This window comes from Rhipicephalus microplus, chromosome X, assembly GCF_043290135.1.
Source record: "Rhipicephalus microplus isolate Deutch F79 chromosome X, USDA_Rmic, whole genome shotgun sequence".
NCBI lineage: Eukaryota > Metazoa > Arthropoda > Arachnida > Ixodida > Ixodidae > Rhipicephalus > Rhipicephalus microplus.
In genome coordinates, this window is record NC_134710.1 from 206,128,630 (window position 1) to 206,152,621 (window position 23,992).

The 23,992-nt window shown below is 45.7% G+C and overlaps 1 protein-coding gene across 1 annotated transcript in view; it reads left to right on the forward strand.

Moving 5' to 3' along the window:
- Positions 1-23,992, forward strand: part of Cad96Ca (tyrosine kinase receptor Cad96Ca) — a 91,194-nt gene that overhangs the window by 27,596 nt on the left and 39,606 nt on the right. The window contains exon 2 of the mRNA XM_037435788.2: positions 16,522-16,602. Within this exon, the coding sequence (XP_037291685.1) occupies positions 16,522-16,602 (81 nt within the window). The remainder of the gene's footprint in view (positions 1-16,521; positions 16,603-23,992) is intronic.

Sequence of the window (23,992 nt, forward strand, 5' to 3'; positions counted from 1 at the left end):
CCGGGCCTCCCTGGGTGGGCCGGCTTCGGGACGCGCGTGCGACCTCTGCCCGCGCGGCCACCGCTGAAACTGAAGACGGTGCTGAAGAAGCGCTCCTACACGTCGAAAGGGGCGCGCCCGCAGCTGACGTCAACTCGCAGGCGGCTCCAGGAGGACGCTTGGGCGCGGTCGCCCGGAGAGACGACGCCGTCTTTGCACGGGTCGCGGCGGATTGGCCGACCGCGCGTGCTGGCGGTTTGATGATGGTGCATGCGCAGCGATTACAGGGACGGAGCGCCATCTCGACCGCTCGATCTCATCCTGATTGCAGGCCATGCGGCAGCGCATGGCTCCGAGAGGGAACAGGGAAGCTTGCCTCGTGTTTTTCTATCCGAGCTATCCGTAAGACGTTGAAGCGCCTTCAGACTCCTTGATTGCCCCAGGCCGCGGTCGGCTAAATGGCAGAGGGATGGCACGTAATGCGGTTTGATATGCAGGAGGAGCAGCTTGCACACAGCCAGCGGTGGTTCCAAATAGAGAATAAGATACTTGCGTTATCGCATATATTGGCTTCGCACCTATTTTCCTTTATACTTTTCCAGGCTGATGTAACGGCGGGCAGAGTCGTTATTTGCTTATTGTATGTTCCCGACAGTGCTTCTTTGTTTGTTTGTTTTTTCTGAGCACTCGCGGGTCTACGAACGATGCTCAGATATATATAACGGTATGATCGAGCTTGTTGTGGTCTTACATCAGGGATGGTAATAATTCCTGTTCATGGCAACATTGGCGAGCTTGGTATTTTCCTCTTTCAACTTGATGTTTCTTTTTCTTCCAACAAGATATATTCCTCGCTTTTAATGATCTTACTGCCGCCGTAATTGCACCAATCGTTTTATTCACAGCGCAGATCCCCACAGCAGACGTTGTTCTGGGCCTGGATGTACATTAGTTCAATGCTTCTAACGAGTGCTCTTTGCTGATTTAATTCACAAGTGGGTGAACGCAACATATTCAAATCTGGATAAGAGTACTTGGATGTCAGTACGCATAATTCCAAACTTGTATAAGTAAAGTGTATTTTCGAAATCTCCTTTCGACTGCTAGCTCCTAGAACCACAATCTCCGGGCGGGCTCTGTCCCATTTGCGTACAGCCTTCAGACGCAGTCGTATGCGTTTTGCTGTCGAGGCACCAGGGCCGTCGTGCGTAGACAAGCCGACAGCCCGCCGCGCCATGTGGCAGCAAAGGCAAGTGAACGCGGCAACCATTTGGCTTGTCTGACGGCCGAGGCAGGTTTGCTGCGCCTATCAATTAGTGCAGCGACCAGACAGGTCACGTGTCTGCGCAGAGTCGGCAGCGCATTGCGGCGAGACACTGCCGGCGCCCGAAGGACGCGCCGACGACGGTAACGACGACTGAGGAAAAAAAGCAGGCGCAGTGCGGCGGAGACGGAAATGAGAGGCGGGAAACAAAAAGTCTATGCGCGTCCGACGCCCTTGAGCGGCTCGACTGGAACTGCTGCCAAAGACAGCAGGGCATGTGCCAGCAGAGCGACCTGCTGTTAGCGCATTTTCGGCAGTTCGAGGCACCTCTGTGGGCGATGAAAGTCCGTGCGGCCTTATCGACAAAGTGTTACAAATTAAATTTTGCTGTTAAGAACAGTGTCGACCAGGAAGAACGCAAGCATCGGTTGCTCGCGTCGAAACTGAACAGGGTGGCCTTGAACGCGTGTTCAGAGCTATCGACAAATTGCTTCTTAGCGAACCTGTCAGACGCTCGGCATTACTCACCTGCTTAGTAATATCGGGAGACCTCTTTATTTCCCGTTGCGCGCCGAGCGTGTTCAAATAATGAACTTCTGTATATGTGCGTTGCGTCTAACTGCTACAATGCGTGCTCATGGGGGTTTCAAAAGCCTTTTCTCACAATTATACATAACTCATCGAAGAGCAAGACATTAATGTGCTTATTCATAATTTATGCTTTGATTGTACACAGGATTAGAACATCAATACGACGGGGTGGTACGTATTTTCTACAAAGTCTATATATGATTGAAATTAAGAGGGTCGATAAACGGTTACCTAGACTATATATACGAAGTGAGCCGAAGAGGAAGGCCATCAATAGAATTTCGCTGCCTTGGCTATCTGCACTTAAGGTAGACATTCTTCTGTGTTCTTTTCAATCGAATTGAATCTTTAGCAGTTGGGAATCGAACCCGCGTGCTCATTCTAATCAGTATATAGAGCGATAGCCACTTATTTGTTGCATTGGGTGCACTCATCCATGCAGTTCTCATCCTCTAAAGAGAAAGTAAGATTTAAAATTCAAGTATCACAAGATTGAATGCGTTTTATTTGGTTGTTGTTTAGTACATTCCTAATAACCGCTGCAGAGTTTATTTATAAAGGCTAATATAGCTGTTCTTCATTTCTTTATGCTCTCATTTAAAAAAAAGCACTAACGGCATGTTGCAGCTGTGTATGATATGATAAGCGACCAATATGCGTCAAAGCGTTCGGCATAATATGTGTCGAAGCGTTGGTATGATCAAGTCTGTATACCAGCACGATAATTCAGGGGCAGGTGAAAAAATGAGATCTTCCGTTTGCCGCGTTTGTTTAAACGTAGGATAGTGTAGGAAGGCATGGGGCCATGAATTAAATGTATTCAAGCTCGTGGCTTTTATTTACTAGATTGCAGCGGCATCTGGCGTCTTATAGTGCATGTTCACTTCGAGACCGACCGGCAAAAATGGAAAGACACAAGAACAACGTTATAGTTTCAAGGCGTCTTTCCGCCTTGTATTGAGAGGACGCATATTCGCATACAAATCTGCCGAGAACGCAGTTTCAATTCTTTTTGCTCTGGAAAGCTGCATTAGTCAACTAGGTCAGCAATAACCTTGGTCTAGATCTGCGCCCTATTCGCCGGACCAAATTTACGATGACGACTTGGCGCGATAGGAGATGTGGGGCAGATTGACTCTCCCGTTTCGCGCCAGTGCATCAGCTCTGCAACTAGGCTGAAGGGCGTATAGCGAGCTTAAGGTAGCCTAATCTTTATACTGCTGATTTGTTTGTAATTTGTAATCTTTATACTGCAGAGGCAAGTGGGTTGGCTCTCGGGGCTAGCTTCGTGAATGCTTTCTGTTTTTCTTTTTCATAATCACGGCTATGTCAATGTATGCCTATGAACATACCAGCGGTTTCCACGTGTGCCGCTCCCAAGTTGACATTGAGCTCTCTTGCGGCAGTGGATGTGGAAAGCGACACGGCCACTCCCTTTGCGTTGGGGGCATCAGTTTTCTTCACAGTGTTACTAAAGAGGAAAATGACGTTTTGCATATTAGTAAAAGACAATCCTGTAATTTGGAAAACGCCGCTCTTACAGCGATGCGATGCTTGGTAAGCCAGCAAGCGCGCGAAAAAAAATGCGGATGAAGACGCCACTTTGAGATTGCCGCAGCAAAAGGCGTGAAGACACACATTTTGACGGCGTTTACTATACGCCGTATGTAGTTCCTATTTGGTAAAAATGAAGTACATCGTTATCTGTGGCCTCCATAGGCCTAATATGAAGTTGCAGAAAATTACGGTATACACAGACGTTTTCTGCGCATATACCGCGTCGAATCACAACAAAAAGTTTTTTTTTAAAATCTAGCTTGAAAGACATTAGCTAAAGTTTATGATTGTTAAATAATGATTAACAGAAACCGTAGGTGGCTGCGTAGGTGTCATAAATGGTCACTGAAAGGAAAAGAGGCCAACAAGTAGCAATAATAAATGAATAGCTTGTTGATTTTCAGTGATGCTACTGAGAAAAAGAAAAATGAGCGTGTCAGAGAAAAACCTTCGCGCTTTCTATGTGCCACTTCGTTTGTTCATGAACTATTCGTATTTATTCTCGCATGATGCAATTAATAGCTGATGGAATGGAACCATGAAAAATTGATTTTTCTCTGAATCTACGTTGTAAATCACATCGGTGGGAGATTACTTCACGTTACCAAGAAACTTTATTCTCTTACGTACCATATGTTCTAAACATCTAACTGAAGTGGTCAGGTATGATAATAATCACGTTATGCGTTGGTATACACTCAGTACACTAACACGTGGTTACATCAGCGTATAGTTCCAGGTTATGGATGAACTATGAGAACTGTTGCAACGAAGGACGTCATCAGATTTTCCTTCGCTGCATGAGCGTTGCCGCTGCTACAGAATGAGGCGCAAGATGTGTACGAGCTCTAAGAAGGAGAAGAACGTCTGCGCGACTAATTTCGAAACTGGTTCGAGAGATTTGCCTTTTACTTCTAGTTAAAGACGTCTTTGTCAAAGCATTCCGAAATGAGCATAGCCTCAGAAGCTCTCGCGACAAGGAACAGATGGCCCATGACCGACAGCGTGATTTCACTCCCACCCCCTTCTATTTATTTCCTTTTTGATGCTCTCAACATTTGTCGCACTAGCTTTTGGCTTAGTTTTATAGTTTTGCACCGGCCGCCGTGGGCAGTCGAAGTAGCTGTCCCCTCAGATCCCAGCAGTCAGCCCGCATTCATGAGTGACTGCTGCATGCTTGCTTGTTGCGGTTGTGCTTCAAGACGAGACCTCCCACGTTTTGCCCGATCTGTGCGATGGAAACAAGACTTCTCCCTCACGCTCCTTCTCTCCGTGAACGCGACATGCGACAAAGGGTGACGCCCTTTGCATGGAAAGCGTAGGGACGGGAACATCAAAATAAGAAACATGAAAAAAAAGAAAAACCTACTCTGATCGACTTGAGACTTGCCAGCGGCATGCATAACGAAACAGCAGTCGTGCCAAAGTTCTTTCATAGCTGGTGTTTTTGAAATAAGTTGTCATTGATGTACCAAACCCCTCGGTAATGTGACAGAGAGGAGGCAATAAAGCGAGAAAGTTAACCAGAAGCACGTAAGATTTTCTTCTCCACGAAGGGTAATGGAGATGATAATAATAATAAACTACAGTTTACTCTGGCCTGCTACTCTACAATGGAAAAGGGTGACTGGGGAGTGAACGGTGATGAATGATGGTAGGGATATAACAACATGCTCTTGTTATGCTGGGGTAACCGTATACACACGTGCATCCAGTCTTCTAAGAATGCGGCAATATCTCCTATCACCACATTTCTGCTGCTGGCGTCAGGCCAAGGACCTAACACAACCTCATCGATTAATGGTCGACTAATATATCACCCAATCGAAGATACCAGTTGCTGGCGTTCACTATCATACGCTGGACAGTCGCAAAATATATGTTTGAGCGTTTCTGGCAACTGTCAGTGAAAAAAAAAAGAAACAGAATAAGTAAGTGATAACGTCGTTCGACTTCGAATCGTCGATGGGCGGGATCGAATCTCGCCGCGCCGAAAATTTTTTTGGCCAAAAAATGTCTTGCTCTTTCCCAATATCCCTTTCTCCTGTTCTTGATTTACTCATTCTTTCACCCATTGAAGTTATTGCATCCTACAGCGGACAAATCACTGCACGTGTTCTGAGAGCGAAGCAGAAAAGGTTGAAGAGAGCATGTGCTGGTTCAGCTATACAAAAATTTTCTGTCTACGACAGACAGCAAACCTCGAGCATAGCAGCTCTGCAGCACAAAATTAACTGTCCCTTCTGCATGCGGTTGGTGTCGGGGTCGTTCACGTTCCTGTGCCTCTGGCGGGCGCCTTGAAGTGAAAACCAGGATGCAGCATAGTGACGTGCCTGATGCGGTCGGCCATCTGCCCTGCTCTGCATGGTGTGCTACGTGCGCGCGCGCTCCTGTTGAATGCCGTGGAACGTCTAGAAAAGGAACGCCCCGGCAGCCATTGCATCGTAGATGTGACGCGTTACCGCCATAGTTCCAGCGTATTGAATGGAACGATAGCGTTCCTCCCAAACGAAAGTAGTTCCTGGAACGTTATTATTTGAAATGGCCTTCTGTACAGCACTGCGAAAATGCAGCCGCCGAAGCCGGGATTCGATCCCACGACGAGTGTCAAAACCACTAGAACACCGCGGCGGGGCCAGGGGAACAGAAATAAACGAACTCAACAAAACAAGGTCATATGAGGTACCGCCAATATCGTGCAGGCGTGAAGGTACGCAGTAAATACCTGTACGGTCGCAAATACTTGTCGACTTTTGAATTTTTGGAGGAACGCTCTGCTGGTTTGCAATGTCAGCGGTACTCCCGACCATCCATGTATGAAGGATATTCGAATGCTGTTGCTTACTTACCGCTGTTACCGTCAATCAGATTGCACTTTTCAAGATTTTATGCATCACATGATATCTAATGAGATACAATCGTTGGAGACACATTTAGGAGCTCAACCAAGTGTATCTCTAGCAAGGTAATTGTATAAAATGCCGCCATAGAAACGATTCATTTAATATATCAGTTCTCTTTCATTCAGGTCAACTATGACAAGCCCCCGCTCAACGAGCTCCTCTGTAGACCTCTACTGCTCCATCGTTCTCGTCTTGATGAAGGTGTAATATTCCTGAAGTGTGTTCTTCTCTGACGAACGCGGCTTTTGTTTGCTTACTCTCACCGCTTAAGTCTTTCATGTGAAACGTATAGAGGTGGTCAGATAATATAAGGTCGCGCTCCCATTGAATTACATGTTATAGTGGCCAGGGAACTTTTGTCCACCCCTGGACGTGATACTTATGGGTGACGCAGTCGCTTTTAGGCAAACAATCATATTCGGGCCTCCCAGATACATAAAAAACAAAGAGCATTTTAAAAAAATGAAAATAAAAATGATGGAGCTAGCGCAGAGCGACATCGCAGGTGAACAAGATTTTTTTTTAGGACATGCCTTCGCTCGGTTCTACTATACCAATATTTTTATCCGCCTTTCCCGGTTGACTGCCGATGCTGAAGTATCACTCGGGCCACTGCATGAGTACGAAGAGTATAGCTTCAGAAAATGCATCGCTATCATATTACAGTACGTCCCTGATATGCGAAATACGTTTTTGAGCGCTCAGTTAATTAGAAATAGTGCGTAAGTACGAACGGTTGTGGCGGACGACCTCAAAACAAGATTATGCAGCCAATACGTTTCATGTTTCGTGCCGCGAATTTTCGGGGGGTGCAATCACTAGCAAGACGTCTAAAACACCCTGTTTTCGAGAGTGTTCTTCAGGGCAGCGAGTGACAGATGATTCGAATCGCTGAATGCCCAAGGTGAGACCTTGATGCCTTATGGGTCCATCACTTCAAAACAAATCCCACAAATCAATCGACATTTTCACACCTCCTCGTTTCAACATCGGCTGAAACTGCAGGAGGAGTTGGCCGCTTTGCGATGACGGTGGAGCCGACCAAAGTCGGTCGCTGGTGCAATCATCATGGATGCACGCGCCATTGGCCAGTGGCAGGGGAGGGCGCACGCGCGCTCACAGTGGCGCACCGCGCGTTTCGGCGCCACTATCGGGGCAGCTGCTGACGCAGTGCGCGCGCTGATAAATAGGAAGAACGCGCGCGCGGGCGGGCGGTTGCTGCTTTTGCATAACGGTGCATCCGCCTCGGAAGAGCGGGAAACGCTCGCGCCAAAAGTTGATTGCCGCCAGAGATGGGCGCGGACCGACCCGGCACGAACCTGGCCACGAAAACGAGCCGAGCCCAAAGACAAAAAAGAAGAGCGCCACTCGAGAGGCGAAGCCAACACTAGGAGCGGGCAGAGGGAGGTAGGGGGAACTAGTTTGGGAGCCAGGTTGAGTGACCCCTGTAGCTGCGTACGCTCCAGTTTGCTTTGGACCGAGCCCAGCGCGGGCAGGTTTCCCTCTCGACCGCGCATCCGGGTGATTCGGGGAGAAGAACTCCACCGAGGCTGGCCTCGCCCGGCGAACAGATGGTGGACAGCACCTGACGCCGGCTGCTGCTGCACTGCATGTCCAGGTGCTCGAAGCCCCTGGTCTTCGCTTGTTCACCTTGCGGAAGGAGCAAGAGGACAGTGCTTAAATTGTCCGCAGGCATTCAAGTACTTGTTTACAAAGAGAAGGAAGAGTCATCCACATGGAAGGCTGATAAAGTCCCCATGTCGCAAAGTTGGCTCAAGCGACATTCCTTGGTGAATGACTTCCGATCCCTTCAAGTTCCCAGCTTCCTGCGAACTTTTGTCTCGCTTGTTTACCGCAAAAAGTACTCTAATTATATAGTACAAGTCCGAAGAACGGGTATAAATTGGACGAGTATTTGGCATTCGGGCAGTTTGTTGCTCGAGGCCACTAATACGCGGACGCTGAAGAGGGTAGTAGCACGAGCATTGCCTGTTGAGAGTCTAAACTCTCTCAGCGGAACAATGATATGCCAGCGTTCGAATTCCCAGTCACCGTGCACAGATTTGGGATATATATATATAAATATAAATATATATATATATATATATATATATATATATATATATATATATATATATATATATATATATATATATATATATATATATATATATATATATATATATATATATATATATATATATATATAACGCTGCTGTGATTGATAACCGTAGGGAAAGAAGCATTTACACGGCTGCCCTCAATGACTAAAAAAAATGACAATCAGAATTTCATGTTTATATTCCGATCTTCGTTTCCTACCCGCGTGGCAAATTCCCGTTGCGATCAGAGCCTTCTGAGGCGTTAATGGCAAACGCACTCGCAAGGCTTGTCATTGAGATCTCGCGTTTTCTTTTACCTCTGTACCATGGTTTGTACATGTAGCATCTGGCTTTATTGGGATGAAATTATGATGTTAAAACAAATACCCTTCCGGTCTCCAAAGCATTTAATGCTGCCACACCATTTTGCTTGCCAACAAAGACTAGTTGTAGCTCCGAGCTATGTGGCTCGCGGCTGCCATCGTCTTATTTCGGCAGAGAGGGTAGAGTCTTGATTGCAGGCGTGCGCAAGGGGGGGCGGGGGCAAGAGGGCGCCCTATATCACCAACAGGAGGGGAAGGCGCAGTCTGAGAGGGTGGCACTACGACGAACTTTCGCCCCCCCTTCCCCCCCCCTGAACCCTGCGCATGCGGATAGTCTTGATGCTGTCGTCGTGCTAAAAATCTATAGACAGTCAACGCGTCGTGCTTCCTCATTTAAGCAATGTGTAAATGTTATCCTCCAAGGTGACTGACATTAAAACACAATATGCTCGACCACTTGAACAGATTACTACTCTGATGACTTGGCTAAAACTCTCGAAATATTAAAAAACTAGTGAGACCTACAAAACAAGAGCTCGTCTTGTTTAAGCTTTGTTATGAAGTGCGCCTTTATAAACATGCCGCTACACGTAGTGCGTAGTCTTTATACTAGCTGTGATATTCATTGTGAGATATTGTATTTCGTATACGTATTGTTAATTTTATTACCCTGTCAGTTTGCTTACACTCGACAGACGAAATGGGCCCTTTGAAAATCATTCGTTATATATTCAAACAGTACTTTTTTAAGTTGTAAACTATTGTCTCGATTTTGTCACGATATAATAAAGGCATTACTGATCATCGCTGCGTGTCAAGGATACAAAAAAACAAGAAACAGGCCTTGTTGAACACTGCGCGCAAAAGGGCCTCGCCTTACATAAGAAATTAGGCTTGGTTCGGGATGAATAAGCCCGCCGTTTGGGATTTCGATGGAGGCTATAACAAGGCAACGGGACTGGCAGTAGCCAAAAGCGAGCAAAATTTACGCGAAAATTATTGCACGAATGGGGACATGTATTTGCATACATTCATAAGCTAACTCCAGAGAATGCTTCACATTGCAAGGAATTTTCTAATAGCGTATAACCACAAGAAAGTGGCGACTATAAAAATCACGCGCTGATCCTCTTCCCAGCGCCGAGCAAGGGTCGAAGCTGTGTCTGTTCGTGTCCGGTGAGGTTAGGTATAGAATGTGACCTATAAAAATAACCACTCCTGGCGCTGCTTGTATTCTGAGGTAAGCGTTGTGTATGAGTTGCCATTGTCAGCCAACGGGCAGGTGAGCATGAGTTAGCTGTCAGTAATAATCGCGGGGCGCGCGTTTTCGTGCGCAATGCGTGGTGTGTGGCTGTGAGCCCTTGTTTTCCGAATTCAAGGTGCTCGGGGAGAGGGCAGCTTGGAAACTGTTGTACGCGAGAGTTAGGAGACGTTTCAGGTCAAAATGAAGTGTAAAGATTGCGTCAGCTAAATACACGGTGTACGAATATTCTATGCATGTTCTTACACCGCGGCCAATTAATTGCCAGTGTGATTGCAGTGGAGCGAGATTAATCTAGTTTACCTTAATCTGCAGCTAATTATTTGACTGAACTTAACGTTTGATGAATGTGCAGGCAGGTCTGTAACGTCAACTTTGTCTTATTATAATAAATTATTTGGCAGCGAGTGCTCTTCTCTTCTTTTTGTCTCTCTTGCTATGCCTTTGTTTTATGCTCTGCTTTTACAATAAAGGAGTCACAAACATATTTTTTCGATGCAATTAATATCAGTATCGGAGATAATTACACCAACAATCGATGACCGAAATTTTCTCGATTCTGTCCAGAAGGAGCGCAATTACAAGAGTTTGTCGCCCGCTATCAGCATTTTCTCTCTTCCCGATGGGTGCTCCGCAAGCTACGCAGGGGTAGGGTAGGGGGCAATGGTACGAGAAAAAAACGTTACGTCAGCCATGGCCTTAAACACGAATGATGAAAGGTGATCGCTCTCTCCCATATTGATTCTTGTGTGTGAGTGTGGCTCTCGGTGTAATGTTCACAGACAATAATGGAGCGCGGTGCCAGCATGTGGAGGCACGTGGCGGCCCTCTGTGTAGAAAAATGCGTCTGATCTAAACGCTGCTGTTGATCTATGCCGGCTACTGGCCAATAGCATGGTATCTGCCGTTTGACATCAAACAGCAGGCGCCCGCAGCTCTGAATAGATACAGCACAAGTAGAAGACTAAAAAACTGCAAACTTCAAATTCGTGCCGCGCTTGTGAACTTTCTTTGGCCCGCACGGTTGCAAGATTTGACCAAAGTGTTCGTAGCAGTGTCGTCTATCCCATAGAGTTGCATAAAATTAACTAAAGGGGACACTGGCGCTACGATCGTTCAGCGACCATGGAAATTATGTGTATGACATGGACTTGTCTAGTCTTCGTGCTTGCTGGCGGCGACCGCACTTGTGACTTTGTTTATTGTTATTGCTCTGTTTCGGTTTTGTTTCGAAGGAAAGAACAAATCGTTTCTCACTTCGTGACCCAATTTGGAGTCGTAAGCCTAAAAGATTAATGTAGTGAAGCGTAACTGCCAAACATTTTTCGATTGTTGTTCTGTGGCAAAGCACCTTCAAACCACGAGAAGCCTGAACGAACATAAAGTACGAGGACTAGGCAGATCCATGTAATACCCATAACTCCCATGCTCGCTGAAGTGCTATGCGTTGCAGCTCCCATAGACACTAGCGCCAGAATTTCCTCTAGTGATTATTTGGTAAACACTATGGGCTATCCGCAGAATGTGCTTTGTCGCCAAGCCCGAAAGGGGGTCCAGTTATAGTCGTTATTGCAGCAATCTCGACTTTTCAATGGTTTTCCAAGGGCCAAAATGGTGGCTGTTTCTAATAACTCTAAGAGGACGTTGCAGTGGAGCTCGTCCAGTTTAGTTGCTTCGTTTTGTCTTCGTATGAATTCGTGTTCCTCGTTTTAGAGCTACATTTCACGAACGTTCCCCACGAGAATATGTAAGGCGTGCGGGTATTCTATATGCATGTGAAAGCAGCAAGGATCAACGTAAGACGAGATAGAGAAATATGATTTCTTAGAAGGCAGAGAGAAACAAGGGACGACAAAGATAACTAGGTCAGTGCGTCCGGTAACATTGTTACAGTTGTTCTTACACGCTGTTTTCAGAAAAATGAAATCCTTTGGAACTGTTGCTTGCTTTAGAACTGTCGGCTCATGCAAACAGGCGATTTTTGGCGTGTGTATGAAGCTGCTGTACACTTTAAGAAGACGCCGTTGGAACTTAAGGAAGGTTCAGTGTCGAGTTACAGGCTATCGTTCATTCTACGCTGCCGGCACCGATGAATGATCTGTGTCTGAGAGATGAAAAAAGGTGCACGAGTACTGCGCTAAACTTTCATCGAGGCTGGAAAGATTTATTTGCCAGGAAAATACTGTGACTCCGTAGAACAGAGATGCGCTTTCTACTCAGATGCGTTCTGTGCAATGTCATCGTGCTTGAAGCATAGTGCGTGAAAGACAATGAGAGCGTGCATTACCACAGCCGTGCACCAGATGGAAAAATCCCTCCCAAAAAGGTTCACTATACATCATCAGCACGTGCTCAAAGAAATAAAACTCGCAGAGTCCCGTATTCATTCACCCAAGACGACTCGAAGGCGTAACTCAGCTTCTTTTTCTTCTCAGTCAAGTTCCTGCACGTAACCTGGTTCTTAACTGCCTCCAAGATTGTGGGCAATGCAAGCTTGCTGCACCTCAGCTGGTTTTACACTGCCTCCATGATGGGCCCACCTTTGACCAAGCGACGATGTCATGCAATGATGTCATCATGTGACGTCATAGTAACGCTTTGATGTCACAAGGACATTACAGATCTTAGCTATCTATGACACCACAATGTCGCCATATGCTTACGTCTACCCATGATGATGATGATTTTTTTGCGTCACTCATGTTCACGCCAACAGTCAATTTTCGCGTTTGGCGAAGCATCCAAGGCTTTCGCCCTAATAAGCTGAAGCAGTCGCTTTGAATCAATCTAATAGATTTCAAGGTTACTAACTGGCTCAGTTACGCACGACCACCTTTTCGGTACGCTTGTCTTAGGTTAGTACCAGCAGAAAAACAGCTGTTGCTGAAAAAATTTGCATGGGTACATAGTCGGCCATTCATATCCCCTGTAGGTGACTATAAAATTTTGTGATGTTCCAATATTATCGGTCTTAGAACGTTCCAAATCGCAGAAGCTCACATTTGCTGTATAGAACTGGTTATGATATCATTCAGTCACATTGCCTCTCACCAGAAAACGCCTAAGCTGTGACTTCGAGCCCGACTGATTCACCTGTTGTGTAGGTCAACTAATCTCCGAGAGCTTGCCAGGACCATAATATTTTCCTTTTTTTGGGGGGTGGGGGGGGGTGGGGGATGACTTTATGATTTATCTGAAAGAGCACACCAGCTTAATTCTCAGCAATCAGTGGTGAATTGTAGCCAATGATACGTAACACGTCCGTTTTGCGGTGTTGATATACATAGTACCGTTCTTCCCCATCCCACTTGTTATACTTGTTCGTCTTAGACTCTCCCCCGCCGCGGTGGTCTAGTGGCTAAGATACTCGGCTGCTGACCCGCAGGTCACGGGGTCGAATCCTGGTTGCGGCGGCTGCATTTTTGATGGAGGCGGATATGTTGCAGGCCTGTGTACTCAGATTTGGTTGAACGTTAAAGAACCACAGGTGGTCGAAATTTCTGGATCCCTCCACTACGGCATCGCTCATAATCAGGGTGGTTTTGGGACGTTAAACCTCACATATCAATCAATCGTTTTAGTCTCTAACTTGAGGGAGTCCGATAATTGAATGCTGTAAACTTCATTGCTGCGACTCTTTTGGAGTCGCCTTAGACTGTGTCGCTTAGTACTGAACAGCAGTTGATATATCTGAGGCCAGAAAATTCCCATTTGAAGCTGTACAATTTTCACGAATGTTTTTCGATATGTCGACAAGCTAGCAGCACAACATTTTGATAAAAAATTGCAAGCCAATCTGTATCAAACACCTCGGAAAATATGCTACACATTGCAGTCAAATCCACACTGTCTATAATTACTGGTAAGAGCGCACGCCCGCACGCGCACCCCCCCCCCCCCCACACACACACAGAGAGAGAGAGAGAGAGAGAGAGAGAGAGTGACTGACCACCACATCATCGTTCGGTCGTGGGTGCAAATTTCAACAGATCCCTTGTTATGGTAGCGTAACTGCAACGATATTGCCAACGCACTGACAGCTGCTAGTCACACCTTAGGCATAACAAATGGGTTGTCACATTTTGGATTTTTTATGAGCTGTACATGAAGTTTCCTGAATAATCGACCAGGCTGATCCTAGGCTATTTTTACTAATATTGCCGACTGCCATGACGAATTCTGTAGTGTTTGTGACTGCATGCGTCCTACACAACTCTCATTTTGCACCGTGTCGGAAAAGGGGCACCCTCCAACTGTCCACTGCGGACACTTCCGTGAAGCACTTGCCCATGGGCTCTTCGCAATATTACCAACAGTGAGTCTACTTGCGTGAGCTGAACATCAATCGCTGGGAATATTTTTGTTTGTGTGTAACCCAGAGACTTGGCAAGAGATATTCATGCTGTAAACGCAAATGGGCATCCAGCTCTGCTCTTTGGGATGTCCTTTTGGACAGGAGCCTGACCAACTCAATTTGTAGATTTTCTTTCGTGTTCTGCAATAGAACAAAGGCTTGCACCGGTTATATTTGAACATGTGACGAATAATATTATACACATCTTCATGAGTGTCTAATAGCCCACTGTGGTGAACTTCTTTTCGTTAATACGCAAGATATGAGACTTCTCCTTGATTAGGCTTTTTTTTTTATTTTTACATTTCAGATAAGTTGCGGGACACATATGCAGTCATTGTATGGGGTTAATGAGTAGCCTTAATCAGTGTCCTGAGACAGTTTGTGTTATTTGATTCAGCGTTCTATTTCACTGGAGTAAATATACAACGCCAGTAATAAACCAGGGTTCGTTTTTGTTTTTTGTCCCTGAATGCGCAACCGGACTGTAGTACATTTTTGTGAGATGTTCTGAAATGGGTATTTAGGTCATGCCGTGCAGAGGGTGTCAGGTGCAAGTCAAGGGGCTTTTATGGTGTAAAGAGGCCTCATAACTGCATGTAGACAAACGCTTCTTCTCAGAGATGTCTGGTTGTTACAAGTGTCCTGAAGTCATGAAAATTTTTTCATGTAGTTTCCGTTATCTTAACTCTGAAGGTATTGCATTTAATATTTGCCTTATCGCGTACTTCCTTAGGAGTCAAAATAGCGTTATACCGTCCCTTCTAAAGTAATTACTGTACTTAGATATGGTGGTGGTAACAACCTTAATGACAAATTCGTTGCCTGGACCTAGGCCACCCTCGACATATATGACACCAATATATAAAGCTCTGATTTTTGTGTGGTTCTTTAGTCAACATTGCACAATGGTCTATACGTTATTTGCAACGTCTCAATAAAAAATGACATCGTCCAGTCTATAGACAATTTTACATTTCGACACATGTTACGAATGTTTTCTCATTTTTGTGCGTCGTTACGTGAAATTAACAGGTTCATGAAATGCCAACTGCAACAGCCTAACCGTTTCCATGTGTATGCGACTACCATAGCACTGTTCATTGAGCTGTTACAAATGCAAAAAGGTAAATTCAGCAGTATAGTATGGTGGCAAACGAAACCCGTCCGTAAAATAGGGTACAGAACAAGCAAAATTTTCATCTTCCTGAAAGGAAACGTTTGACTTGGAAGCAAGTACACTTCCGGAAGAATGTATATGGTACTTTCTGCTAAAGTTTATTGCTTTTTTTTTCGTAGGTCTTTATTGACCGGCTCTTCCCGATAACGTTGATAGCCCGCTGTCAAGACCTCTCTAGAAGAGTGTAGTGAAATAGAAAAAATAGAAAAAATGCAATAAAATCGCGTGTCATTATGCTGATCCTAGGCCAGAATTCATAGTGCTTGTTGTTCGTAAGCCTAGTTCGTCATTGGGTAATAACACTATTTGTTAGGCAGAGTGACCAATCGGTCTTGTTGATTGGACATAGTGGAGGATAACTGCGATAAGATAGACAGGAACGAAAAGAGGCATACAACGTTGACAAACGCAGCGCTGACTTTGAGCAAAATCCATATTTTGTACCTGTACAGCCAATTATACTGAACACTTGACATGAACAAGTTCACACCTGTGCACAGATTCATGTCATATTGTTATTGCTCTCTAGCATTCGTTTATAGGAAAGTCACATCTTTTGCGCACAGGGGTGCTGATGGGCAGCTGTCGCAATGCTCACACGCACATGACTTTGCCGCAGCCTCGATAACTTCTCTTGTGAGGGCTGACTTGCAACTGGCCATGACGAAAAGCTTTCTGAATTCGGGCCAAATTCACGGAGCTTTCGGTCTGTAGCATCTATTTGCCGTTGATCAAATTACTTCACCAATGATAATTCCAGCATCAAGATTGGCCAAAGTTTCCTCTTACTAGTTACCATTTCATGGTTTTGAGGCACTAAACCCCATCAATTATTATTAGTTATTATGGCGCAAGGTGTTTGCGTGAATACGCGCTGAGATCTCCTGTATATTGTGTGGCATCATGCAACTGGCCTGCCATGATTGTGTAGCGCAAATGTACCTAAATTAGTAATTAACCTTATATGTTTGACAAAAATAGGACTAATTAATTTTTATTTCTTGCAGGCATCGGTTTTCCTGGCCAGAACACACCACCTGTATTCGATTTCAAACGAGAATGGATTATCAGCGAAGACGAGGATGTGGGTAAGTTGAAGACACCGTTGCTTCCTTTGTGCGCTACAACCATCGCGGGAATGCCATACGCACATCTTGAGTGCCTCGATTCCAACCTCTGGTAGGCATCGGGGCGCTCACGAAGAAATGCAACCTGAAAATGTTGCTTCTTCCAACAGATGCTGCATGTCATGAACGTGCGTCCATCCGGGAACGTTGATTTCATAGAATCACACATTTTGTACAACACGCGGGAAGCTCGCTGCAATAAAAAGAGGGAGACAACGTTAATAAAACCTACATAAGAGTGTGTGGTGGGTGCCTAATCCTATTAACACGCGTTCCGGTAGCTTAATCGTTTCAGCATACGACCCTGGTTGTAAAGTAGTGGAGCAGAGAAGAGAGCAAAGTCTAGTCTTGCACCCAAGAAAAGAAAAAAAAGAAAAAAAAAGCACAGGATGCACCTTCGCACGCGTCCGCTGCTCATCCGTTCAGTGGAGAGGACAAAATCGCTCTCGCAAAATAACAAGTAGCCGCGCGCTCGCGCGCTCACTTTAGAGCGTATCTGCGATCTTGGAGCGCTGACACCGGTTGCTCAGAAGTTACCAGCGAACAAAGTGCGAGGCAGGTGGCTAGAAACAACGCTCCAGTGGATCAACATAACGGGGTGCTCTCACACACTGTGCAGCTCGTATGACAGGTTGGCATTAATTTAGATATCAGTGCCATTACCGGTGCGTCGCAATGAAGGCCGTGGCGGCACAGCGGCAGAGAGCAAGTTCCGGTTTCCGAGGAGTATGGCGCCCAGCGAGCGCAGCCGGCGCCACCGCCGAAATCGTGCGGACCGGTCTCGTGGCCGACACGAAGCGCTCGGATCACGATCAAGACTCTCCGATGACGTCAGGCCCCGAGGCAGCTTGCCATTGGTCCGCCACACGGGACGCGCTGTCCCTCTTGGCGCACCAGCCATCCATCTCTCCTCCCTCGCCGAGGTCAGAGCTGGTAGAAAGCAGAAGCCCGAAACGTCACGTTACAACGTGACTGACGAAAATAAGGCGGACTAATAAAACGTTGCCTGCTACCCGTATTGATGGCAGCGCCAAGGGATCCTCCTGCTAATGGCCGTATTGTTGAAACGTGCGCGCAGCGTCACGAACGGGGTTCCGGGAGCGCGCCGCCCGGAACGGCCGGCGTGCTGCGCTGCCACCCGACGACCCCCTTTCGAAGATGGGGGAGGCCATGCGGCCGACGTCGAAACGGTAGGCTCCTCTTCACGGCACCGTCCAACGGTGCTTCGCGCGACGTGTGTCGCGGCGCACATTTCTGAGCTTCGCGCGCCCTGAACAGCCCCGCTCTCCCGCAATAAGTGCGGCGAAGCCCCACTCCGAAATCATGAGGCAAATCTAAGTGGATGCCCTCATGGCGGAGGGTAGTTCATTAAAAACAAAACACTGTCATCTGCCCGTGCTTCAAGATGACGGTTAATGCGCACGCAGAACGTAACCAGCTGGCCTCCTGGTTAGCCCAGATCGCACAGCGGCTGCCAATGTAGGACGTTAGTCCGGTGTTTAAATCCCGGACCAGGACTAAGATATTGTTTCTGAGTATACACAGCAGGCGTTAGTAGGCTTCCGCACACGTGAGGCCAACGGATATTTGAATAATTTATGAGTAAGCGTTTGTATCAACGCCACTCTCAGTCACAAGCAGTGCATCATGTAGGACTCGCTTAATGTTGCCAAATGCCCAGCCTGCAAGGTCATCAATTGGATACACCTGTGAAAATCAACAAAATGCAGTTATTTTGCAGACAAGCAGGTCAAGTTTCGTGGTAGTGTTCATGTTCAGCTTACCTAAGGCAGATATGAGCTGATCGGGAGATTTCTCAGAAATAACATGCCTGATGATGTCACAGCAAGCCATAAGCTACTGAAAGATAATGTATTGCCCTTTTATCTGAGCATTACCTTAATGTCATATACCATCATTTCATATTTTCTGTGGCCTAAAGCATACTCATTGTTAAGTTCAAAACGACGCGAAAGGTTGAAATATGAAGTGAAGTGCCACATTGAATTTCGTGATCTACGTCAATACGACCATGAAAACGCCTGCTGAGCATCTAAGTGAGGTTGCCCTGTGGCTCTGGGGAAACATGTAGTCTAAGCATGTCTGATAAAGTAATAATAACAAGCGAATCAGGGGAAGGGGCATTTGATTGGCCTTCCTTTCTTTAATTCCGCAAACAACTACATTGATTGACTGGTCGCTATCGTGGGCTCAAGAAAGAAGATTAAGGTTCCACCACAGCTTCACTCATGAATATTCAAGTCTTTTTACTGCTTTGAAGCTGAGTGGCAGTTGGGAGATTAACAGACTGAGCATGTGTGCTCTCAGTGAGTCGAAAACCACGTGTGTTATTTTCATCTGGTCTCTCGAGTCAGCCAATGTTGCTGGTGTTGAGGGGAATCGACGTAGCCCTACACAAATTCGTTGGAATAGGCTTAGTGTACTACTCTACGTGTCTTGCATGTTGGTCCTCCACGAGCTTAACAAAACCGAGAAGGAAGGAAGGGGACAGAAAAGCAAAAGGCAGAGGTGTTATCCTAGGAAGTTTCCTGTTGGCCACCTTATGTTTTGCAATACTGTCACATAAGAGTTCTAGGAACACTGCTTTTTGCAGATATAGCAAAGATCGCACTGACGCACACAAAGTTATCTAGCGGAGTGATTTGAAAACCTCGAAAATGGCAAGATAGTTTCTTCAGAAAAACGCAGTAGGAGTTATGCGAAAGGTTGCAGTGGATGATATCCACGATAAAATGCCTCTTAACAAACGAAACTTGCACGCCGTTGACAGAAACAGAACACAATGCTTCGTTAAGGCAATTAACACGCTTTTTTGACAGATAAACTGATCCCTTGCTTTCTTAGATAAGAAGCCGTAGTTAACACTGCCGTCCCCGCAAAATACCCAGAGGTGGTTATCATCGCTTTACATTGAGACATGAACCACTCATGGTGAGTTTTCAGAAAGGCCTACTTTGACAACGTTGAATAATTCGGAGGAATGGTACTCAGCACCCCACCCTGCGACACATCACTCGTCAAACGCATTCAAGACATGGACCATCCTCATTCTAGAAGAAAACATCCACATTGTATTGAGGTAGTACATCGTGTGTTCGTCAATCTGCCTACCAACTCAAAGGGAAGTCTTTAGAAAATTTAGACTAAAAAGCATGGGATGTTAAGGATCTATAAGACTTGCTATGGCGAGTTCGTGGTGATTCATACAAAACATATTTAGCGTGAGAGAGAATTGATGATATGCGAAGCACGGTTGAGGAAGGTTCATATATTAATTTAAAATCAGCACATCGTTAAGAGGTGGATGGACGTAGTGCACAGTACACACACGTAGAAATGTCATAGGCACTCACGTATCTAGATAAGATGTAAGTATGTCGTTTATAGTCACGTAACGCCTCCTCCTCTAACGTTTGCAATGCCAGCACCAGCAGTGGTAGGCATGTAAATTATGCCTTACATGACTAACATATCATGAATATCATGTTTGCACCTAGCATTTGTGTTCATCGTCAAATCACGTCACCAAATACGAAATTTGGTATATGTGTAGCTGGCAAAACGGCCAACAGCGCACTTTGAGCGTAGCATGTAATGAAGTTTTACATGACATGCATGTCATGATTATCATGTTTGGATGCGTCATTTGTTCGCGTCACGTAATAAATACCAAATTTGTTATATGTGAAGCTAGCGAAACGACCGCGTGCACAACATGAACGTGGCGTGTAGTCATGGCTTACATGACATGCATGTCATGAATTCTACGTTAGGGCCTGTCACTTATGTTCTACGTGCAGTCATGTCATACCATACTAGTTTTGCAATATGTCATTGACACCACCGCAAGAGCAGCAGTATCATGAAATAAATTATGAAATTCATATGATGATTTTCATGTCATGAATTGTCAGTTATGCTCGTCATATTGTCATATTATGCCATACCAATTTCGGTATAGATTCCATTATCGAAACGGCCAGGAGAGCTAAAAGTCGTAGGCGGCTAGGGACAGACAGATTATGTCGATATCGCTGAAGTTCACTAAGTGCTTCACAAACAAAAAAAGAAAACGTGCGCACATTATTTTTCTATCATACAATTTCTCATTATCTAACAATTTCTTTTTTTTTTTGCCTTATGTCCCAGGTTCTCATATGCTTCTTTGACGAAGAGATAAAAAAGTGTCAATGACCCATCTATCACTTCATGAGGCTTTTTGGATCTTGCACACTTGGGCAACGATGGCAGTAACGCTCGTGATGGATCAGTGAGTTCACTGACTGCAGTGTTACGCGTAGTGTATTTAGCGTTAGCAGTAAGCCCAGTCATACAAAAACCAGTGCAGAACAGCATGGCAGTCCTTGCCAAGGGCAAGTGGTAGCCCCGAAACACTTTGTTGTCTGCCTTCCCAGGAGCCAACCAGCAGCAACAGTGCTAAAGCTCTCTTCATCATTACGTTAGTATAGCTGTTAAATCGTTCCGGGTACCCCTTCCTCTCCCCACTTTCCCCTCAAGGCAAGCACTAATGATTCCATTTCTTGATTGATATGTGAGGTTTAACGTCCCGAACCACCATATGATTATGAGAGAAGCCGTAATGGAAGACTCCGAAAATTTCGACCTTCTGGGGTTCTTTAACGTGCACCCAAATCTGAGCGCGCGGACCTGCAGCATGTTCGCCTCCATCGAAAATACAGCCGCCGCAGCCGGGATTCAATCCCATGACCGGCGGGTGAGCAGCCGAGTACCTTAGCCACTAGACCACCGTGGCGGGGCGATTCCAGGTTTCAGGATGGGGGATCCAGCTGGTAAACTTTCAATGTTTAGGAACGACACTGTCGTGCCACCACTCATTGTAGTGGTTGAGTGGCACAACATGCACACACAATGTCCGATGTACACAGATAGCATATGGCTGCGTATGGGATGCCATCTGGTCCTTGTGACGAAAGCCTACAGGCCACCAGTGTAGTATCAAACGCCTAGAGTGACAATAGTCCGTTCATTTCTCATACATCTGCCTTATATTTACATTAGTAATGATAACTATAACCCCAGTGTCTCCTTTGCGAATGGTGTTTGTAGAGCACTCGAGAAGAGAAAGGCTGCCTTTGATGCGTACTTGCATTATTGTCATTAACCAACGTGACAGCCGTCTTCGAGAATCGAGGGACTTGCAGAAAGAGTTCTATCGCTTTTTATACCATTTCTATACAGGAGGTAGTTAAGTCAGTGAGTGATTGCAACGTTCTCATTAGTTCGACAGGATGCAGCTTTTTGGCTGGCAGCTGTGAATGAGTTTTGAGAATCGACTTATGTAATTACTGTCTTCGTATCATGTATTATTTTTCTTTAAGTATGCTCATGAGCTACGCAAACGTGACTGGCCACAGCATTTTTTCGTGAGGCAGCCCATGCAGTCACCATGTGTTGGAAAGTACAGTGGAACAAAAACTGAATATCAGAATCGGTGCTCAGGTTTCAGTCATTCTGGAGATCACTATTGATAAGCTTCTCAAATCTCGATGACAAGTCTTATCAAGATATGACCTTTGTACGAGATATCTGAAAGGCCTTCTTTGATATGTCAGCATTATGTGACATTTTCTTCAAAATTAATTTCTCTCCTTCGATCTTCTTTACTGTTTCGGCCTTTGAAGGAGAACAAGTTTGATAAGTGCTGCCCGCCAGCTGAAGATAGTTTGAGGCCCCTGATGTACACCGTGATGAAACTCTAGCAAAAAAAAAAAAAAACTGCCGATTTCTGAAGGTGTTTCACAGACATTGTCGCGTAGTATGACGGTTTCTCTAAGAAACAGTAATCTGAAGAATTCATAAATGAAGTCCGTGGTGTGATGCGCTCTTTGAGGCGAATTTTCTCGCAATCAAAGGGACTGAAATTGTGCTGAAGTAACGAGATGGGATGGTCATTTCATCGTTGTAATCAATAGTTCACATTCACTTTTGTTTGCACGAGATGTTGAACATTTATAAAACCACGTGACTACACTTTTGCGATACCATACTGTAGCGCTCTTAACCGTGTTTCGAGCAAAGCGACGGGCGCCTGGACCGTCAAGCTATCGCTTATCAGGCCCGACGGCGCTTCCTTTTGATGTGCAATCATCAAAGCTGACGAAATAGGAAGCCAGGAAGCGATGAGCCATGGCCGCTCATTTCATCATAATACGCGTGCCGATTGTTTCGCTAGACGTGCGTTTGAGAGCGCTGCAGTACCGTAACGCGCGTGAACGGTCACGTGGTTTTACTTCATATTTTGGGTGCTTTCTTAAACGCCGGCGAAAATCCCCGCTGGGCCTTCCAACCTCGGCCAGGGGACGCTGCACCGCGCGCGTTTCACCGCATTTCTAGCAAAAGCCGGTCACTCGGCACCCCGCTCCCGCCTTCTGCATGCGCAATCTCAGCACATTCACGCACTCTGCACGCGCTGTTATCTGGTCGCCCTCCACGTGCAGTGCCATCTGTGGCTTGCTCCGAAGGTATAAAAAGATTATAAAATCGTTTTCAAGGTGTGAGTCTTATCTGAACAGTGAGCGATTCATTGACAACCTTTGCGGGACCAAGCAAGTCAAACAACGTTGTGTTTGATGGAGTAAAATGTGAATGTCGATGGTGAACAGCTGCCTTTCTATGACATTAAAAGTGAAGGAACGGCGTGAATTTTATATGTGTGTTACCGGTAAAACGCGCATTTGCTACGGCACTGTCTTCTAGAAGCTGTCGGCAAAGTACAACCACGCTTTGCAGTGCGTTTGTATACAGCGTTCGGATTTCTATTCCTTGACTGCCAAGTTTGTCACGCCGCTTTCAATTTACTAGGAGATCAGTGTGAAGAGACTAAAGTTACGTCTGGCCTGTTCGGTCCCTGGCACCATTTCAGTGCGCTGTGTTCAGTTTCATAACATTTTCACTTTTGCCGAGGTGTATGTTAACAAGGTCGTATCGCATGTTCAGTCACAACTTTGATTTTTTGCAGCTTCTTTGAAAGTATAATGATGCGCCCCCAAAAAAAGTTTTTTTTTCTGTCCACTTCGACCATGCATGTTTCTTGCAGCGCATGTTTTATTTCGGATAATATCCATGCCTGATCACGCAGCGCGTTCACTTATTCTAATGTTGATTAGGTTGTTATGACAGCTCCCTTGGCCGTTGTCATATCACACAATACCTACTAGGATCGAGCGTGTTTCTAATTACGCCGAGATTTGCCCCTGTTAATGGCGTCAAATTTCATGGAACTATCAAAAATTCTACATATGCCTCGGTTCTTTTTTCAACTCGTTTTGACAGTGGCAGCTGTATATCA